At 44.4% G+C, this 20,479-nt stretch overlaps 1 protein-coding gene across 1 annotated transcript in view; it reads left to right on the top strand.

Moving 5' to 3' along the window:
- The first annotated feature begins 9,012 nt into the window (after positions 1-9,012).
- The window catches only part of LOC148454537 (protein dispatched homolog 2-like), an 84,246-nt gene continuing 72,779 nt past the window's right edge, over positions 9,013-20,479 (top strand). The window contains exon 1 of the mRNA XM_088460798.1: positions 9,013-9,086. Coding sequence (XP_088316924.1) covers positions 9,013-9,086 — 74 coding nt within the window. The remainder of the gene's footprint in view (positions 9,087-20,479) is intronic.

The following is a 20,479-nucleotide window of genomic DNA, read 5'->3' as shown; positions in this document are numbered from 1 at the left end:
CACCATTCATATGCTTTATATACTCTTAAAGGCACCATCCATTTGCTTTATGCTATATATACCCTTGAAGACACCATCCATATTCTTTATTCCCTATATACTCTTAAAGGCACCATCTATCTGCTGTATGCCCTGTATACCCTTAAAGGCATAATCCATCTGCTTTATGCCCTATATACCCTTAAATGCACCATCCATCTGCTTTATGCCCTATATACCCTTAAATGCACCATCCATCTGCTGTATGCCCTATATACCCTTAAAGGCACCATCCATCTGCTTTATGCCCTATATATCCTTAAAGGCACCATCCATATGATTTTTGTCCTATATACCCTTGAAGGCACCATCCATTTGTTTTATTCCCTATATACCCTTAAGGGCACCATCCACCTGCTTTCTATACCCATAAAGGCATCATCCATCTGCTTTATGCCCTATATACCCTTAAGGGACAGTTATCGTCCGAATGGGATGCAGACCGGTAGCGTTGCTACCTCTGACCTGGTTACCTGGCTGGGGGTTTAATCTGCTGCTACATGTGGTATTAACAACTTCCTCTATGGGTACAGATTGTGTTAACACTTCCCTAGCTGTTACCGATGGAGATGGCGGCACCACTCGTGATTCTGGTGATGCAGCATCTATCATTTGCACAGCATGGGAAATGGCAGACATTACAATAGGCTCATCATCCACATCATAAACATTTTCTTTATGGTTGCTTGAGAGGGTACAAATTGCTTGTTACATATTTATGGGTATTTTTGGTAACTGTACTTGCACCTCCATCCACATAAGGTGGGGGAGGTGAGCGTGAACTGCTGGCAATACTTTCCACAACGCTACCTTGCCGCACGTGTGCACCATTTGGCGGCACGCCCGTATTGCAATTTAGCGTCGCGGATGTGTTTTCTGGCAATGCGCTCACGACGCTGATTTGCGTCGCTTGCACATTTTTAAGCCACGCATCCCCCTCATGCTGCCACAATTTTAAACATTCACTATATTTTACCTTTTTCTCTCGGGAGCACATCAGACTGATGTGATCCCAGACATTATTTAATACATCCTTATCAAAACTACCAATTCTGGGAAACGGTCTAACACTCTTCATCGTCATTTTAAACCATACATCACAATACCTTATTGCATAAGTACCGTACTTAGTATGCATAATACAACGGGCTGATCCGATTGGCGCCTCCATTAGCAGCACATCATTGTCTAACATCTCTATTGTTTGCATGGCTCCCATTCTGAGACAAAATCCTATGCTTTTCAATAAAGATTTAAGCTGGTGAAAGACAATCAAGATGCTTTCACTTACCTGTGGACGATTTAAGCCGGCGGCGCCCACACACCTGGATAAGATTTGAAAAAGGCAACTTCCACAACCGGATAAGATTTAGTAAGGCAACTTCCACACCTATGGGAGTTTATATGTCGGCCGCTCCCATGCACCTCTCTACATCAAAGACAACATGTACACCTGCTACTGTGTATAGAACGGTAAAGCTACTTACCGAGCGGCTAGACTAACCCTTGCACCTAGACCTTAAGGATCATACGATACCTTAACTTTGTCCAACAAATATTCACTGTTACACACTTTTCCTGTGCAGAAAAATACACGTTAACCCAGATATTGATAACAATTGAAAAAGTTAAACCTCAACGGCTTTGTTTAAACACCATGGCAGCACAACCGGAAGTACGTATACGCTATTGTGTGACCAGCCACATACAAAATAATGCGACTACCACACAACCGTATGACTTTTTAACTGTGTACGCAAAAGTGTGTCTTTTACTGTGCGCAAAACTGCGACTCAGCCGCGTACTCAATACTGCGGCACCCCTTTTAAACATTAGGTTCTATCAACAAAGGAAAACAAACTTTTTCCTCTCTTGTCCCTGGATTCTAGTCAGCTTCCTTAGCTCACACGAAAACATATAGCGATTTTTCAGCACAAAGCGGTTGCAGGAAAACCATGCATGTGGCCACTCCACCCTTTGCTGAGATATCGATAGCCGTATGTGCCGTTTGAGTAGGTAAGTGACTTCACTCGACGAGCCCCCATCTGACGATATTAAGATGAACCTATATATACCCCTGCCTGTACCTTCTAAAATCCTTCCTATAAACCGCTAAGGATGACCCTAATTTGCGTATGCAGTCATACAATAAATAGAGACTCCAGATTCAGAACATGTGGTTCCGAAGCACAAAGTATTATTCAAGTAAAAGTACAGTCAGTTACATGCTATGATCTGTGTACAATTTAGTGCAAAGGAATTATACAGACCCAAGTACAGTATACATACGCAGCCCCTCTGGACCAGATCCCGGCCTTCAGAAAGAAAACCTCCGTCAATCAGCATTCAGGAAGAAGACTAAAGACCCAGTGTTTGAGCACACATGTTTATACCCCCCAGAATAGACAGGACAATAGAGAAGTTTCTTGCTTATGCCATTGGTTCCCAGGGGAGTGGGTTTACAGTGCATTTAACAGGCTGGTTCAAATAGACTCGCCCAGCCTCTAACAACTGAGGGTCTTTTCCCTCCCGCCTCCCCATGCTGCATCCTAACAGTTGTTCCTAAAATATACATTTTGTTGCTTGTAGTCTCTGTGGTCCATAAGTTGGGAATGCATGATGCGATCTCCACACCGATAGTACCGGAATTCTGTTGAAAGAGTACGCATCAGTTTGAAACCAAACACGGCTGTCTTAACATGTATAGAACCTTAGTTATCAAATATCTTTATTTCTCAGCATTTAAACTAACTGAACCAACTTAAATCAAATACTTTAAAGCTTATTAAACCTTATGTGTGAATATGTAATGTGTGAGTATTCGGGGTTTGATATAAAGACGTATTAATTTGTGTATGAGGAAGGGTGCACTTAACTCTCACTAAGTGAACATATAGTTCCACATGCCCACTCTGTCAGCAGTCCCCCCCACCTGTCCCAGGCTTCAAAAGAAAAACTCTTTATTCTCCCAGTCTCTTGTGTGAAATGCAAATAGCCCAGCTACAAGAGACAGACCTAAGATGACACTCTAGTCTTTGAAATCATGTCATTGCAGGAAGCCTGCTAATGTAAGGTGTGTATTCTAGCCACCCCATGTGTAGTGAGAGCAGACACTGTCCAGGAAGCTTATCTACACAAGCTAGTTGTCACTTGGCCACTTGCTCTATTCAGCTAATGCAATTTTCGCATACTGTAAAGCCATTTCTGAAATATATTTCCTTTATAATACATAAAGTAATGAAATGGGCTTTTGGTGAATTGCCGTAACCTATGGCAATGGTCACAGATGCATTTGCATGATGCTAATAGTATTATCGCCACATGTACTAAAGTGTGAGTTTATCTAAAATGGCGCTTAGGTGGCCAATTCGCAAAATGGCATCTTGCGGCCAGTCGCAAGATGGTGTCACTGCGATTCAATTTTAAACTGATCTTGTCTCAGCCAATAATCCAGTTTTGACATACCCTAATGGGGCACTGGGCCTAATTCAGACCAGCTCGCGAGCGCTATGCGCATGGCTCTGTCGTGCGCATGCGCGAGACCCGGATAGCGATGGGCAAACCGTCGCTCTGGGTCTCGTACCAAAGGGGGCGTGCTGTCGATGTTGAGTGACAGCACGCCCCCTTTGGTGGGTGGGCCAGGGGAGTGGCTGCCCAAACGGAGGCATTCCCATGTGAACGCCTCCATTTGGGAGCGGCCCCATTGCAATCACGTGTGATGTCAGTGGGAGAGATTTCGGCTCTGTCAGAGCCGAAATCTCTCTTGGGCTTGCGGCAACGAGACCCTACCACACAGGTCTCGTCGCAAGCCCGATGGTCACGATGGTCTTGACCATCGCGACCATCTTCCTGGCCGCTCGCTATAGCTGTGGGTGACCACCCACAGCTATAGCGAGTGGCCAGGAGGCTGCTCTAAAAAACAAGAAGGCTGGCCCTGATTCAGAGCGTGTGCTCCATCAGAGCGTCCAGCTCTGAATCAAGGCCACAGTCCATGTTTTATGCCCTATATACCCTTAAAGGCTCCATCCATATGCTTTATGCCCTATATACCCTAAAGGCACCATTCATATGATTTATATACTCTTAAAGGCACCATCCATTTGCTTTATGCTATATATACCCTTGAAGGCACCATCCATATTCTTTATTCCCTATATACTCTTAAAGGCACCATCTATCTGCTGTATGCCCTGTATACCCTTAAAGGCATAATCCATCTGCTTTATGCCCTATATACCCTTAAATGCACCATCCATCTGCTTTATGCCCTATATACCCTTAAATGCACCATCCATCTGCTGTATGCCCTATATACCCTTAAAGGCACCATCCATCTGCTTTATGCCCTATATATCCTTAAAGGCACCATCCATATGATTTTTGTCCTATATACCCTTGAAGGCACCATCCATTTGTTTTATTCCCTATATACCCTTAAGGGCACCATCCACCTGCTTTCTATACCCATAAAGGCATCATCCATCTGCTTTATGCCTTATATACCCTTAAGGGCACCATCCACCTGCTTTATGCTTTATATACCCCATAAAGGCACCATCCACCTGCTTTATGCCTTGTATACTCTTAAAGCACCATCAATCTTCAACTTGAAGTATCATTATCTTTTTGTGAGGGGATAATATTAGAAATACTTTCTGGGTAAATTCCTTTAACTAATAGGACTGTTTTAATATCCAATTAATGTATGCATATGAAGCCAGACAATAATTCTTAACAATATAGTTTATTAGGTACATTTGGTATTAGTACCATTGGCAGCAGCCTTTTACTGACTGTTAAACATTTAAGCGGTATAACACAAAATATAGGGTTCTATTACATATATGAAATGGTAATTAGTAGAAAGAATGCCTATTCTGGCATGTGATCACTTATTAATAATCATATCAGAATCATATAAGAGAGATCACCTCCTTTTGGAAGTCTGACTAAATGGCTTGATATATTATGGACAATTATAACTGGTTTAAATGACTTTGTGTTTCTGCACAAACCATAAGTCACCTACAGTACCACAAAAAGACGCGATTACGCTGACTGCGGCACTGCTGAGTCTATACATATTAATCATAATAGGGTGACAGGTCTTATTAAACTATCTGCCATATCTGTCCAGTTGAGGCCAATTGGAGTGTACTGACATTTGGGGCTACAGTAAGTGTAATAGCCTCTTTACTTTCGACACTGCGGGATTTATGCGAGTCTCCCCGTATTTTTAAAGTGACAATCCTTTAAAAGGCTAAACCAGCTTGGTTTAGCCTTTAAAACAATTGTCACTTTTAAAAATACTGGGAGACTCGCATAAATCCCTACGGCGTCGGAAATTTGGAGGCTATTACATTTAGCCCATGATCTCTTATCCCTTATCGCAGAAGGCAAAATGATCTTTAATTACAGTGGTCACCTTAGAAGATGGGTTATCGTTATCGGACTGGTTTCCCCAAACTATATAATAACATCATAGTTCAACTTCCCCTAGGGTCTACCTTTATACATTATGTGAGACAATATAACAGGGTAATGTAAATTTAAATCCTAAATATAATGAAAACTTTATTAAAGAGAACATAATATATAAGACAACAAGAAATCAGAGCACTAATTTAAGACACTTTATTTTCCATTGGGCGGACTAGAGTAATTTTCAGACAGGGATCTCGGCGGTAATTAACAGACAGCCACACTACTCCCATAGAATCTGAATTTTGTCAAATAACCTTTAATTTGTGATCAGTTCTTTTCCTACATCTGTGTGCGCATTCTGTGGGAAATGATTTGCCTATTGTTTACTGCAGCATTGGTTTACTACATTTAGCAAAAATATGAGTGTCAAGATTTTCAGAATTGTCTAAATCAGTTGTCCTCAGGACCCCACACAGGTCACATTTTCCAGGTCACCCAGCAGGTGCACAGGAAATCGTTATGTAATACCGGCAGCTGTTTAGCCGCCGGATCATATACCGACAGTGGCATCCCGGTGTGTCGAAATCCAGACAGCTGAAGGTAAGTACCCTAACCTTCTCCTCTCCCCCCCTAACCCTCCCTTAGGGGTGCCTAACCCTAACCTCCCCCTTAGTGCCTAATCCTAACCTCCCCCCGTTAATGCCTAAACCTAACCCCACCTCCCCACACGCTAAGCCTAACCCTAATTCCCCCTTCCACTACCCTAACCCTCCTGTGGGGTTCCTAACCCTAAGTCTACTGGGGGACTTAGGGTTAGGCACAGGTGGAGCTAATTATTTTACTTGTGATTCTGTGAGGAGACTGGAAAACATGCACTGTTTTGGGGTCCTGAGGACCGGGTTTGAGAACCTGTGGTCTAATAATACCCCAATTTCTTGTCATGCCAATGTAAAATGATGTCTGCTAATTACCCTAGTTGTTGCTCAAATCAGCCATTTAAATTGCCCTTGAAACAGCTGTCTTAAAACTACCACACAAATGTCTGTAATTTACCCCATCCCATGGGGTATTTTCCAGACACAATTTTACTTTTTCTCTTGTATCTAATGTGGGATAACAGTCTAAATATGTCTCATAATAATGACTAGGGATGTAAGGATTTTATACAAAAAAAAACTAATAAAACAATTCTAGAAAGTATCAGAGTTACAGCAAAAGTTTTGTTTTTGTCTGAAAATTACCCCACTTAACAATATGGACTTTTCAATTGATGATTTATATTGCTGTTTTAAATCTACTAGTTACAGTAACCAATCTTTCATTATAGAACCAATGTTTTCTATTCAGAGTGGGCTCTGGGCATAGGCCATAATGCCTATTGCACCACTGCTCCAGCAGACTCCCAACAGGCACAGTGGCCTATCCAGACATCACCGAGCACGCACTGAAAGGAAGAGCTGCCAGGAGATGTGACCTCAGCAGCAGTACTATTTCGGCAATATCAAAATGCAGAAAAAAATTCACTGACTGTTATATTGCTTTTGAAAGAGGTTACATCTGTTAGCGCCTCCTCTGTGTCTAACTACCAGTGCATCTCTCCAGACTGTCTCAGAATGTCCTATATTTCTATAGTGGCTGCAAAACCACCGATTGTCCAACTTACTTGTGCAATGCGCTATTGGTCCTATCTTGCTGTGTTCCAGGTGTAGTGAGATGGTGGCTCCCTCAATTGGAAGTAGCTCTACTAAACAAGTTCCAGGATCCAGAGCCGTAACTAGACTTTTTGGTGCCCTGTGCCAGAAAGAGCATTGGCGCCCCCCTCATTTTTCTAAGGGACATAATGCACCCAAAAAAGGGGAATGGCTTCATGGGGAAGGGCCAGGGAAGAGATAGGAGAGGCCAGGAGATGCTGGGGATGAAATAAGAGGAAGCTACAAGCAAGAATTATAATAAACAGAAATTTGACAGGCCCAAACAGTGCCCCCTGACCTGTGGTGCCCTGTGCGATGGCACCGGCTGCACTACCCTAGCTACAGCCCTGCCTGGATTCTGATGCTGCATGGTCACCGTCAGAACGAACAGAGTTTCTGGGAGAGGAGGGGGCTCTGAGAAAGAAACTGCAAAACCGTACAGAGATTGTAATGTTCAGCGCCTCCCCTAGTCATCCCATGCACAGTTAAGAATATAATTATATTAACACATGACTCTTGTCTGTCCCAATGAAGTATTGGCAGTTGTGGGTTACACAGCTCCAGGAAGTAAATTGTAGCTGATTCATATGGAATATATACAATATACTATTGCCACCAATGTAACTTCCACATGTTTACCTAACGATTGGCTGCAATTTATGGGGCACCAGCTGAAATCTTGCCTAAGGCACAAAATTTTCAGGTTCGGCCCAGTTTCTACTTCTCTCACTAGTGCATTATTTTATATTACTCCTTTTTCTTTTGAGTAGAGAATTTAGATGACTTAGCTTGGCAGCACCACCTTGAGCTAGTAAATAGAGAGGAATTATTTCCTATGAGAATATATTCATTTAGAAGACAGTGGATTATACTTGATATATAACCAATGCAGATATAAGTCTTGTTAGCTCCAGGTAAGTAACTGCCTCCAGCTGTGCAGGTGCGATAATAAGGTGTATTGCACATGACATGATGTGAGAACAGAGACTCTGTTAGAGCCAGCCTAAAGAGAGGGCGCTGCTAGTGTGTGCTAGTTGCCCCTCAACATTGCTGCGTTGTAATTAGGTTCTTCATGTATTGTCACAGTTGTCTACCACAGACCAAGGATCCTACTAAATACATGCACAAACACATAGATAGATAGATAGATAGATAGATAGATAGATAGATAGATAGATAGATAGATATATGTGCAATTCATATATTTATATAGATGTACAATACTGAACTCAATTTACCATTTTATAAGCCTTGCAGAAAATAAAATAACAAGTTGCTCTAATCAAAGAAGAGTTAGCATTAGGAAAGGTGCATCAATTTGTAGTAGCCCTACCTCCTCTGAATCCTAGCTTTCTTTATTCATTGTGATGGCTGTAACTCCACCTTACTGCAATAGACTGTTTCTCTGCTATTGGTGGAGTGACCTTGCTGTATCATTTCACAGCCTCTGTCTGATAGGCTCCAGCTCTATCTCTGTGTTAGCATGGTGACTGCTATCTTCGAGCCGAATTCTCCTCCCTTTGTGTGCAAGCATCAGTTTAGTGACAGGGTGGCTAAACAGCTTGTAGTACGCATGCACACAGAGTGGATGTAAGGAATCAACTGCACAGAAGTCAGCAGCACTCCATCCTAGGCTGACCTCAACCTCACTGGAAGCTGAATAGCACTTCAGCACCACTGAAGCTGGACAGCATCCATCTCCATTATCCACTGGAAAGCAATCAGGATTACTAATGGATATAGGGCAGACAACGCAGGATACTGGTTAGCTGCTGCTCTTGGTCTTTGCTCTCTGAAGACTGAAATCTGCCACATGCCAAATCAATTCTGAGGTGACACAATCTTTATATTTTGCCTTATGGACAGACGTCATTGCCTGGGAGGACATGCTGGATGCAGCTGTGTGGTGGACAGCCAAAAGCAGGAATCCAGGTATCAAGAACACTGTACTTCAAATTCTGCATGATTCGCCATCTGCAAGCTCTGATCCTTGTCATACATTATCATGCCTGTTCTCCTACCATATTTCCTCCATTTACTACACTGTCACTCACCCATGCCCTCTGCTCCTCCAAGTGTGTTTATCAATAAAACTCTCTTTCCATCAATACCTTTTTCTATTACCCTTATTATCTGTCACATGTAATCATTTTATTCATTTTTCAAACTCTTATGTAGTTTATTTGTGTAATCTACAATACAGTCACTGTTTCTGCTTCCATCCAGTATATCAAACAGATAATACATTATTATTGCTTCCAGTGCTACATTTCAGAGCATCTTACAATAACAGATTTATGTTCATATGTGATCTTATAGTATTTTTAAACCATATGTTACAAATCAACTGTAAAATAAATAAACATGTTTTAAACCATATAAATGTTACAAATCAGCTGTAAAATAAATAAACATGTAACAACATTTCTCATTATAATAATTTAATCAAAGTCTCCCAATACCGTATAACTGTCTAAAGCAGCAAATAATCCCTTACTTCAGCTTGATGCAGTCATGTAACAATCTGTAAACCAATATTTACTTAGCTACGGCCTCGTACACACAGGCGCTCATTTTAAACATTTAAAGCTCATTCTGAAAGACTGTTAAATGTGATATAATGCTGATGGTCACAAAATAATGTACATAAATGGGCTTGTATGCACACACACTATCTGACAAGTTTTTGTTTTACTGTAGGTAAAGTTCAAATTGCCAGTAAAATGCAATACAGCTACTGTAGATGGAAAACCTTATTGCAAATACAATACGCTATGCTACAGTCGAGCTTTGATACATGTTAGTCTATGTTTTGTTAAAAAGAGGACAAAGTAGAAGTTTTTTTTCTAGCATAGCTTTTCAACACCACTGTACAATCCCTTATTATGCAAATTCTAACTTCAAATAGATATATGTGATATTTCAAATCAATACCAAGCCCTGCAATAAAATTGTAAATTATTATTACTTAAAAAGCATACATTCACAAATATAAATGACCTAATAAAAATATTCAGTTCCACGTTTTTTATTTCATTGAAGCTGCATAATGCTCCATGCACTGGTTCTGGCAAATGCTATTGCAAAAGCACACTGCTAATCAACACTATGTCCTAAAAACATAACTTTTGTATTTAGAAAAATGATAATCTAACAATCAATAAAATGTGTCCAGTATATGAATGCTTTAAATACTACAAGACATCAATGTTTTTAAGTTCATAATTATTGATGGTGCTGCTAGACTGTTAGATTTTTTTTATTTTCTTTTTTAAGCATGTCACTATTCCTCCTGTTGTGACCAGTTTGGTGCTTAAGCCTGTATTATGGCCTAAACTGGTAAAAATACTGTTCTGCACTTTAAAAGGGCTCCAGGATAGGGAGTGAGAGTGCTTGGACCAATGGGAAGCTGTGGTGTCCATGACTGTGGTTTTTTATTGATCCTCCCACTCATATTCCCCTTCCACATCCTGTTTTTATTTCAGTTAGTGCTTTGAGGCTATCCATTGAGCCTATGGAAAACCATCAGCTCCTTGGAGGAGATGGAGCTATAATGCTCCGCTCAATGCCTATATGGTAGTACAACTTTTTTATGTAAAAAGTATAATTTGTCGGCAGGAATTTTGTTGGTCACTTCATTATCTTTGATATATGAAAAGGAGTTTCATGGGGCCCGTAAAACCTGTGTGTTTTCGCAATCACTTCAACGAAAATGGGGCTGATTCCGAGGATTGTGTTTTGCCTGCCTAAGGCAGGTGAAACACAATCCCCAACAATCCCCAATAAGTGCTAGCTTTCGGGGCTTTGGATAGCCCCCGCAGGATTAGATAACCGAGGCAAATTACCACAGCCAATAGGATACCAGCCCAAACGAGAACCAGGAAGCTTTATTCTTTCTCCACTGCAGACCTGGGGTAGGTGGCGCACAGTGTCCTCAGTGAAGGGTACCGGTGATGTCGGCAGTGCGGGGGTGCCAGCAGTGTCTTTAGTGCAGGTTTGCTGGCTGTGTTGGCAGTGCAGAGGTGCCGGCGGTGTCTTTAGTGCAGGTTTGCTGGCTGTGTTGGCAGTGCTGGGGTTCCTGGCGGTGCAGGTTTGTTGACTGTGTCGACAGTGCATGGGTGTTCTCAAAGAAGGGTGTTGGCAGAGCTGGGTTGCCAGCGGTGTCCTCAGTGCAGGATTGCTGACTGTGTCGACAGTGCAGGGGTGTTGTCAATGCAGGGTGCCGGCGGTGTCCTCAGTGTATGTGTGCTGACAGTGTCGGCAGTGCAGGGTTGCTGGTGGTGTCCTCAGTGTGGGAGTGTCGGCAGTGTGGGGGTCGCTGATGGTGTCCTCAGTACGTGGGGCAGCAGTGCAGGGGTGTTGGCAGAGGTGGTGTCGGCAGCAGGGGATGCTGCCAGTGGGGGTGCCGGCGGTGTCGGCAGCAGGGAGTGCCAGCGGTGTCAGGCAGCAGGGGATGGCAGGCACCATCTTCTTCTTCTTTAGTGTTAATTTTCAATGGGCTTAACACTGATTGGCTGAGAACCATGACAGACGGCTCTCTCAGCCAACCAGCGTTAAGCCCGCTCAATACAAGTTGTCGAGTCGCGAGGTTTTGCATCGGGTGAGGGATCTGGGGCAGGCATCGCTCGGATCGCCCGGATCCCCGAAATTCTGGTGGGTTCTGATCTCTGATATATATATATATATATATATATATATATATACAAGGGTGAATGAAAATTATCCGCACTCTGGCTGTAGAATTTATTTTAATCAAATTACAGAAAAGACAAAATACATTATTTTTCGACATAATCTCCCTGCTTTTCAATACAGTTTGTCCATCTGTCAACAAGCTTTCGTATTCCCTTATTAAAAAAATGTTGTAGGCTGAGCTGTGAGCCATGAATGCACGACTGCAATGTCTTCAAACCCAAGCCTGTCGTGGATTATTGCATAGGCAGAGCCATGGCTGATTTGCAACATAGGGCCTGATTCAGACCCGCTCGCTATGATGCATACTCTCGCTGCTTGCCGATGGTGTGCAGTGTGTATGCATCGCAGTGCGCATGCGCATACTTTAGTGAAAGTTCACAATGCATTCGCTCGCTGTGCATAGACAGCCCATCAGAGTGAGTGACAGGGGAAGACATTTGTAGGTGTTAACAGGGGCTGGCCATTAAAAATGGGGGAGTGGAGGTGCAAACGTAGGCATGCCTGAGCATCTCAACAGTGTATTAGAGGTGTGCATAATTAAGAGGCAGCATCATAGTACATGTCACCTGGTTTGTGTTTACACTGAAGTGCTCGCAGTGCTTGTGGCAGGGTCTGGCCAACCTCAAGCGCTGCAATAGCATCTGATGTACTGATGGTTGCATACACTTCCTGCACATGACGTGCACAAGTGGGCGTCTTAAAACAGGCTGGTGGGTGTCTGTATACACTAAGTGATCGCTCTCTAAGAGATACTGGGCGTGCTAATGCATTGCTGTGCAGTAGTACTGCCTACGCAATTTGCATACACATCGTGCGAGCGATCGCATCTAGTGAGTGGCTCTGAATCATGCCCATATTCCACTGTCACTCGTCTATCCAACAGAATAAGTTCTCTTGCACGCTCAATGTTCTCCTCAGTTGTGGACGTGGACAGGCATCCGGCTAATTCATCATAGCTGACACTTGTACGACCTTCCTTGAACATCTCTATCCATTCATACACACTTCTTTGCGACAAAACACTTTCTCCACAGTGCGCACAAAGTCATCGATAAAATTGGCACCAGACACCAGACCCTCAGACCACAAAACAACAAATTGCATGCTGCTCTTCTGTGAGGCAGCAATTTTTTCTTGCACTCCAGATACAAATGACCTGACGTAACACGTTCAAACCTGCACAGCAGTGACTGGAGATACAACGATCTAGGGCCTGACTCAGAGACGGACCCTAATGCGATCGCAACCGCGTTTTCGTACGCAATGCAGTTGAGAACATATGCTAATGTTTGCAAAGATCACCTGAGAATAAAGATGCCCACTGCTGCCTTCTCATCTGCATGTGACGACACATACCTACGTAAACATTGGTAAATCGAAGCACATCGGTGGCCATCTTACCCTTGAGGCAGGTCTTACTTGCCGCAGCCTTGGGTGCTCTTCTGTCATGCAGAGCTGCATATGCAATCACAGTGGCTAATTTATGCACACCCAATTACCACCCCCCAAAACCTGGCAGTCTGTCACTCGCTTGGCAATGGATTCCTCTGTGTGTGCTTGATTGCTATGCGATTGCAGGGCACACACAGTGCAGTGCATACGCATGTGCAATGGCAAACAATCTCTCCATCTGCGTGAAAATTGCATTAGCGTCCATCTCTGAATCAGGCCCATAGTACGGAAAGAGTTGATAAGACTGTGAGGCCAACAGACGTTTTAGTATAACTGTGCGGATAATTTTTTTCTCGTATATATATACATATATATACAGTATGTTCCATAGATAAAAAAACTTACGGTTAATTTAATGCTTATAGGGGAAGAAAGTGTGCATGCATAGACAGAGAATGATAGTTTTAGCAATTAGGGAGCTGAATGAGTATAACGAATAAGATGGATGTATGGAGTGACAAGGATGTTTGAACCCAGTGAGATTGTTGTGGTGATCCAATAGGAAGATTGTATCACGACCAGGGTTTCCCAGCATAGGGGACGACGGGTATTACTTGTGAGGGCGCTGTGGCGTGGTCCTTCCGTCGGAGGAACTGGTGTCTGGTGGCAGCCGTTGGCTGTGTGAGGTGTTCCGCAGGCACTGTGTCATTCTGGCTGGGGTAAGCGTGGTGGTGTTTCCATTCCGTTCTGGTATGGGTGCCGCCATCTTGCTTCTGGTCATGTGACTTAGTTGCTTTAATCCTGGCATGTCACATGCTCTCTCTGAACATTCACGCTCCTGCACTGAGTACTTAAGGGAGTTCAGAGCTCCCCATAGTTGCCAGTGCAATGTGTTTCACAGCGTATGCTGTGAGAGAGTTCCTGTGCTCCTGAGACCTGTCTGTTCCATGCTCACCTGTGCTCTTGCTGGATCCCAGCTTCCAAGCAGCCTGCATTGCTCTGCCTGCTCCCAGTCTCCTGCTGGAACCACCCTGCACCTTCCATTAACCCTCTCCCTGCCTAAAGACCTGAGTGTGCAGTTAACCCTACACTGCCTCCAGTTACCTAGATCTTTGCAGCTATCCTGTTTCTACACTGAGCCATCTCAGTGAAACTCATCAGTTATTCAACTACTCCATAACCTCTCTGGATTTCATCACACCAGTATCAATTTGTAACCTGATATCCTGTTTGCAGCCTTGCAGTAACCATTTGGATTACAAATACTTTTTATTATTTCTGTCACTACCTGGACATTACCCTCTCTTGCTTCACTTCAGTTTCAAGTCATCACCTCCCCATCTATATTCTGGACTTTATATTATCAGTGTACATGTCTTCAAGTTCACCCATTAAAAAACACACTTTTCAGTTTAAGTCTGTTCAGGTGTCTGCTCCTGTTACTACCCCAGGTCCACAACAAACTCAGATCCTAACAGATTGTGGGCATTGAGTGGGATGTGGGAGCCACATAACTGCTCAGACCTCAGTTGCATAGACTGCATGTGTGTATTCCAATGAGTACACAATTCTGTGAATTAGCACAATTTTGTAAGTGACAGCAATCTCACTCTGCGAGTGTGCTGAATCTGCAGTTAACCACAGGATATGATGGCATACCATATCTGTATTGCACAAGGAACATGTCCATTAAGGCGTTAGCCTTAATGATCGGAATTTCATTGCTTTTTAAGTTTGAGTGTCAGAAATTCAGTAGGTTTTGTGAAATTTCAGATCATATCTAAGAAGCTTTAATGGGACATGTGAAAGATTTTTGTCTATGGAATTTCATTGCTTTTTTTAGTTTATTAACCATCAGGGATGGAAGCAGCAAGCTGGGCCACCTGCAGGGGAGAAGAGCAAGAAAATGGTACACTAACGCAGGTGGTGGAGGGGACAGCACACAGGATGTGTTTCAGGGGTGCAGAGGGAGAGACGGTTGCAGGGGCATGCTGCAGGCATGTGGTTTAGAGGTAGCAGCAGGGCAGTGCACAGGGGCATCAACGGAGGTGCAGGACAGTGAGGCAGTGCACAGGGGCAGCAGCGGGGGACAGAGGGGCTCACTGGCGCTGATGGTCCCAGCCCTGAACTGCTTCTTAAGGCCCCTCCACATGGAACGATATACTCATGATTCGATAACGTGAACGATTTCACTTGAACTCTCCTCAGCACTCCAGGACACGAGGTGTTTAAACAGAACATTTTGACATAAGAACTATTGTCTAAGATATAAAGATAGCTGACTGCATGCACGGATCAGTGTGATCCGTGATGCAGACATCTGTGCAGCAAAAAAATATTCACAGATGCAACCACAGGTCAGTGTGATTCGTGTGGCATGCATCTGTGTTAAATAATGAGGTGTTCCCCCCCTCCCATCCCTAAAGCACAGCCAGCCCTGGGCTTTTCACAGCTGGTCCTGGTTGTGAAAATACAGCGGACAAATGACATAGGAGTCCCCTGTATTTAGCACAACCAGCACCGGGCTTTTGAGAGCCACTACTGGTTGTGAAAATACAGGGGACAAAAGACGTAGGGGTCCCCTGTATTTAGCACAACCAGCACTGGGCTCAGCAAGCTGGTCCTGGTTTTGGAAATACAGGGGAAAAAAAGTGTAGGGGTCCCCAGTATTATCCATAACCAGCACCAGACCCTTTCTAACAGGGGGAGTAATGTGACAGCCAGGGGACAATTTCACCATTTCCCCCGGGTAAGGCATTACCCCTGACTACTAGTAAGCCCAGGCCGGGGATCCCTGGGAAGGTGGGAACCCACCCAATAAAGGGGTCCCCCTCTCCAGTGCACCCCAGGCCTGGGCTGATAGCCCGGGGCTATCCCCGGCAGCCCTGGGTGGTGGGTGCCAGGTTGATTATGTGAAAGTGTAGTGCAAAGAAAGAAGTAAAAATATTGTCTTTTGCAGGTAACCTACAGGTCCCAACAAGCCTCCCCCACATGCTGGTACTTCTAGAATCACAAGTACCAGCAAGCTGGGCATTAAAGGCCCTCTTGTACTTATAGTACCCCAGTAAAATAAATATTAAAATAAAAACTTAAAACTGAATGTTTTAATATTTTATTTTGCTGCACCTTTACCTGGGGGGGTGGCAGCCTTCAAGTTCTTTTACATGGCTGCCGACTCCCCCAGGACTTCCCCAGAGTCTTCGCCTTGGGGCTGCTGCCTCCCCAGGGCTTACGACATCTTCACCTGGGGGATGGTGGCCTTTAAGCTCTTTTTCATGGTTGCCGTTCACCCAGGGCTTCCAACGTCTTCACTTGGGGGGCCGCTGCCCACCCAGGGCTTCCAGTGTCTTCACCTGGGGGACAGCTGTCTTTATCATCTGAGGCATGGCGACCTTTAAGCTCTTTTTCATGGCCGCCGCCCACCCAGGGCTTCCGGCATCTTCGCCTGACTGGAGCCGACCCACCAGGGCTTCCTGCGCCTTCGCCTGTTGGGTGGTGGCCGAATAGCTCTTTTGCGTGGCATGCCATCCCACCAGGGCTTCCGGTGTCTTCACCTTGGGAGAGGCAGCCAATTAACTCTTTTGATTGGCCGCTGCCCGCTAGGACTTCGGCGGTCTTCTTTCTTCAAGAGCTCTTCCACTTTCCCTCCCCGCTGACGGACTGCTATGCCGCTGCCTCGCGCTGGCTTATATAAGCCAGCCGAGGGGGCGGGGCGATGACGTTGAATTTCAAATATGTCGATGAGGTGCCATTTTTTCATTTGGCACTGCTGCCAAACTCTGTAGAATGGCTGGCAGGGACTGCCGTCATGGCAGCTGCCACCGCTGGGTCCCACCGCTAGCACCTGCACAGTTGCTGGGTACTGCCGCTCCCATCGCCACTAGCGCCCGCACCGCCGTTGTGTCCCTGCCGCTTCTAACACCTGCTACCTCCACCGGGTCCTGCCGCCGCTAACGTCCACTACCTCCACCGGGTCCCATCACTAACACCAATACCGCCAGTGATGTTTGTGCACCCAGGTGAAGCCACTGCACACTCCCTGCAGGAGGCCACCTACTGAGCATGGGCAGCAAGTTTACATTTCCTATCTCTATAATGGGGCATTTGTGGACTAATAGTTTAAAAACTGTAACTTTCTCAATTACCTGAACCCCAAAAGGCCCTACACTGAAACAAGAGCTATCTAACAAAACAAACCCCAAGTCTTAATTTTTACTCTACCCTGACTTAGGCCTTCCCAAAAATCCCTCAGACTAAAGCAGAAATGTGGCAGTTTTGACCAGTCAGGGAGTGGACTTATAAAACTGACAGTTTAAACTTTAGATTGTTCCCAATTACTGTTTTTTTGTTTAGTTTTTTTTGCCATTAAATTTGTCATGCAGCACCGAGCGACAGTTCTACCAGTCCATGCCAAATTTCAGTACGTCCAATAGCTTTTGAGATGTAGCCCCTCAAACACCATGCCCCCATCTCAGGCATTCTCTATGGGAGAATTCCGTTTATTTGAGTCAGCTTTATAATAGCTATCTATAATTTTGTACCGGCACTCCATTTAAAAGATTCAAGTACCCGGGTGCACTTCTGAAGACCCCCAACGGTTACTCACAAACAGACAAGGTATACGCAACACTCCATGGATTTACAAAACAGCACAAAGTTTCCTCTGGGAAACATAATCATTGGATTCCCTCTGTGTGAACAAGGCAGCGATTGCAGTGGCACTCCACAAAAGATAACTAGATGAATAAGGGTCCAAAGACCTTACTTTACTTCAAAGTTTCAGTCATAATAGACTTATTCATCTAGTTATCTTTTGTGGAGTGCCATGTTATTTATATTACTGTATGTATGAATATATATATATATATATATATACACACATGTATGTATGTATGTATGCATGCATGTATGTATGTATGTATGTATGTGTGTGTGTATATATAATATATATATATATATATATATATATAAATATATATTAGCTGAAGTTGAAGTACCAGGTAGTGCCTGGGTGTAAATCTTCACGTAATTAAATTAAGCATCCCAGACCAATTGCCACCCCTCTGTGAAGTTTTCATCAAAATCCATTCAGTGGAAGGCCCAGAACAAGATTCCCAGGTCAAAGTTCTGCCCAGCATACACCAACGGGAAGTCCAACTGGGATCTCATCTTCAAGTTATTAATGTAGGCATTCCAGACCAATTGCCACCCCTGTGTGAAGTTTTCATCCAAATCTATCCAGTGGAAGGCCCAGTATAAGCTCCCCGGGTCAAACTTCTGCCCAGCATACACTAATGGGAGGTCCCCCTAGTATGTCTTTTGGGATTCAGTTTTACCACTCTGGGATGTTTTTGTCCAAATCCATCCATTGGAATGCTCAGAACAGGCTCCCTGGGTCAAAGTTCTGCCCAGCTTACATCAACAGGTGATGTTGGGCGTCCTCCGGAGTGATGTTATTGGGATCCCCCACGAGGCCACACTCCTATATTTAGGACACGCCCACCTTTTCCACCCGGTGACGCCTCTGCCCGTGTGTGCAAGCTTTCAAATAATTCCCTTTGGCAGGAAAAGCTGGGTTAATTGGTACAGGGGAAGGGAATGTTTGAACAGTTTGTTCAACAAGCTAATTAATGGTGCGGAAAGTTGTAGCCTCACATATGCAAACAAGGTACATATTATTATTTATAAGTGCATCCAACGCAGTGAATTCTTTTTGTTTTGTTGGTCTCTTGTTGAAGTTTTTGCACATACTTCTTTCATCTGTTACAGGTAAACTCACTGTTTTATTTGATTTAGCACCAGGAAGTTTAGTAGTGGTTATTCCACTACCTGTAGTCGTTTGTGCCCCCATATCTCTAGCAACTATAGTGGGGAGAGATATAAGGACCTATGGTATACAATTCGGGAAACCGGCTGCCTTAATACCGACAGCCGGCTTCCCGACTGTCATATCCCGGCGAGGGTGAAATGCCGGGCGTCTATATCTAGACATCTGTCATTTCCTCGACGCTGGGAGACAGGTGTCCGGCATCCCGATCGAAGACAGACGTGGGGGGGAGGGTTAGGTTTAGGGCACCCTGGTGGGGACTTAGAGTTAGGCACCCCCTCGGGAGGGTTAGGGTTAGGCTAGGGGGAGGGAGGGTTAGGGTTAGGCACCCCCGGGGGGAAGTTAGGGATAGGCACCCCCCAGGGGGACTTAGGTTTAGGCAGCGGGGAAGGGGGGGTTAGGGTTAGGCACTTAGAGGGGGGATTAGGGTTAGGCACTTGGGGGGGAGGTTAGGGTTAGGCACCCCTAAGGAGGGTTAGGTTAGGTTAGTTTATACTTACCTTAGCAACAATTAGGATTTCCAGCGATGTCTGGCTTCCGCTGCCGGGAACTCTGCTTTTGTCGACCAGGCACTGCCGGGAATCAAACCATGCGGCCGGCGGTATTTCATACCGATTCCGTACCTATAGACCCTTTCCCCACTCTTTAGCATACAGTATTTTTGTCTTATAAAACTGATGCCCGGGACCACCTCTGCTGCTGCCCATAACTCCCTACTGGTGTTCAATACTGGTGGTGGGGAAGGTTAGGTTTTTTTTTTTTTTAATGGAACTCTTCACTGTGGATGAAGACTGGGACTTGTCCGCAGTTTTAAGGTATATGCATAAGATAAGTCCCATTCATTGTCTGCAGCGAAGAGATTAACTTAATTTCCACAGCATAAGAGTTAATTCAATTTATACCTGCAATCAAAATTTGTTGACAATACTGAGGCAGAGTCCATAGATATAATACAGTATTTGTGTTAATAAAATAGGTTGCTGGTAAACATAAATATAACACATTAAAAAAATATGTACATTTCCAAGTTATACCCCTTTCACACTGCCATCAAATAACCCGGGTTACTGCATATGAACCCGTGAAAGGGGCCAGTTGAAATAACCCGGCATTTCAACTCGGGTAGCGAGTACGGTTGAACACGAGTTCAAACCAGCTCGCGGTGCGTTGTGAAGGGGTAACCTGGGTCGAGGCGACCTGGGTCCCGTTCACTTCATAGGAAGAGCTGGCGCTTGGAGATTAGATCATCTCCCAGTGTCGGCTCAGCAGCGATGGCGGTGACGTCATCATCCTGGCATTATTGCCCGGTCGGGCCACCAGTCTGAAAGGGGACTCAGGCGGGTCGCACCTGCCATTAGTGATGTAAAAGGGGTATTATTTGGGGCAAATTTCTAAAAAAGTATGAAATAAT

Source organism: Taudactylus pleione, unplaced genomic scaffold (genome assembly GCF_031769625.1).
Source record: "Taudactylus pleione unplaced genomic scaffold, aTauple2 ptg000985l, whole genome shotgun sequence".
NCBI classification, from domain to species: domain Eukaryota; kingdom Metazoa; phylum Chordata; class Amphibia; order Anura; family Myobatrachidae; genus Taudactylus; species Taudactylus pleione.
Note: the sequence above shows the minus strand (reverse complement) of the source record. Positions and strands in the feature narration are given on the sequence as shown.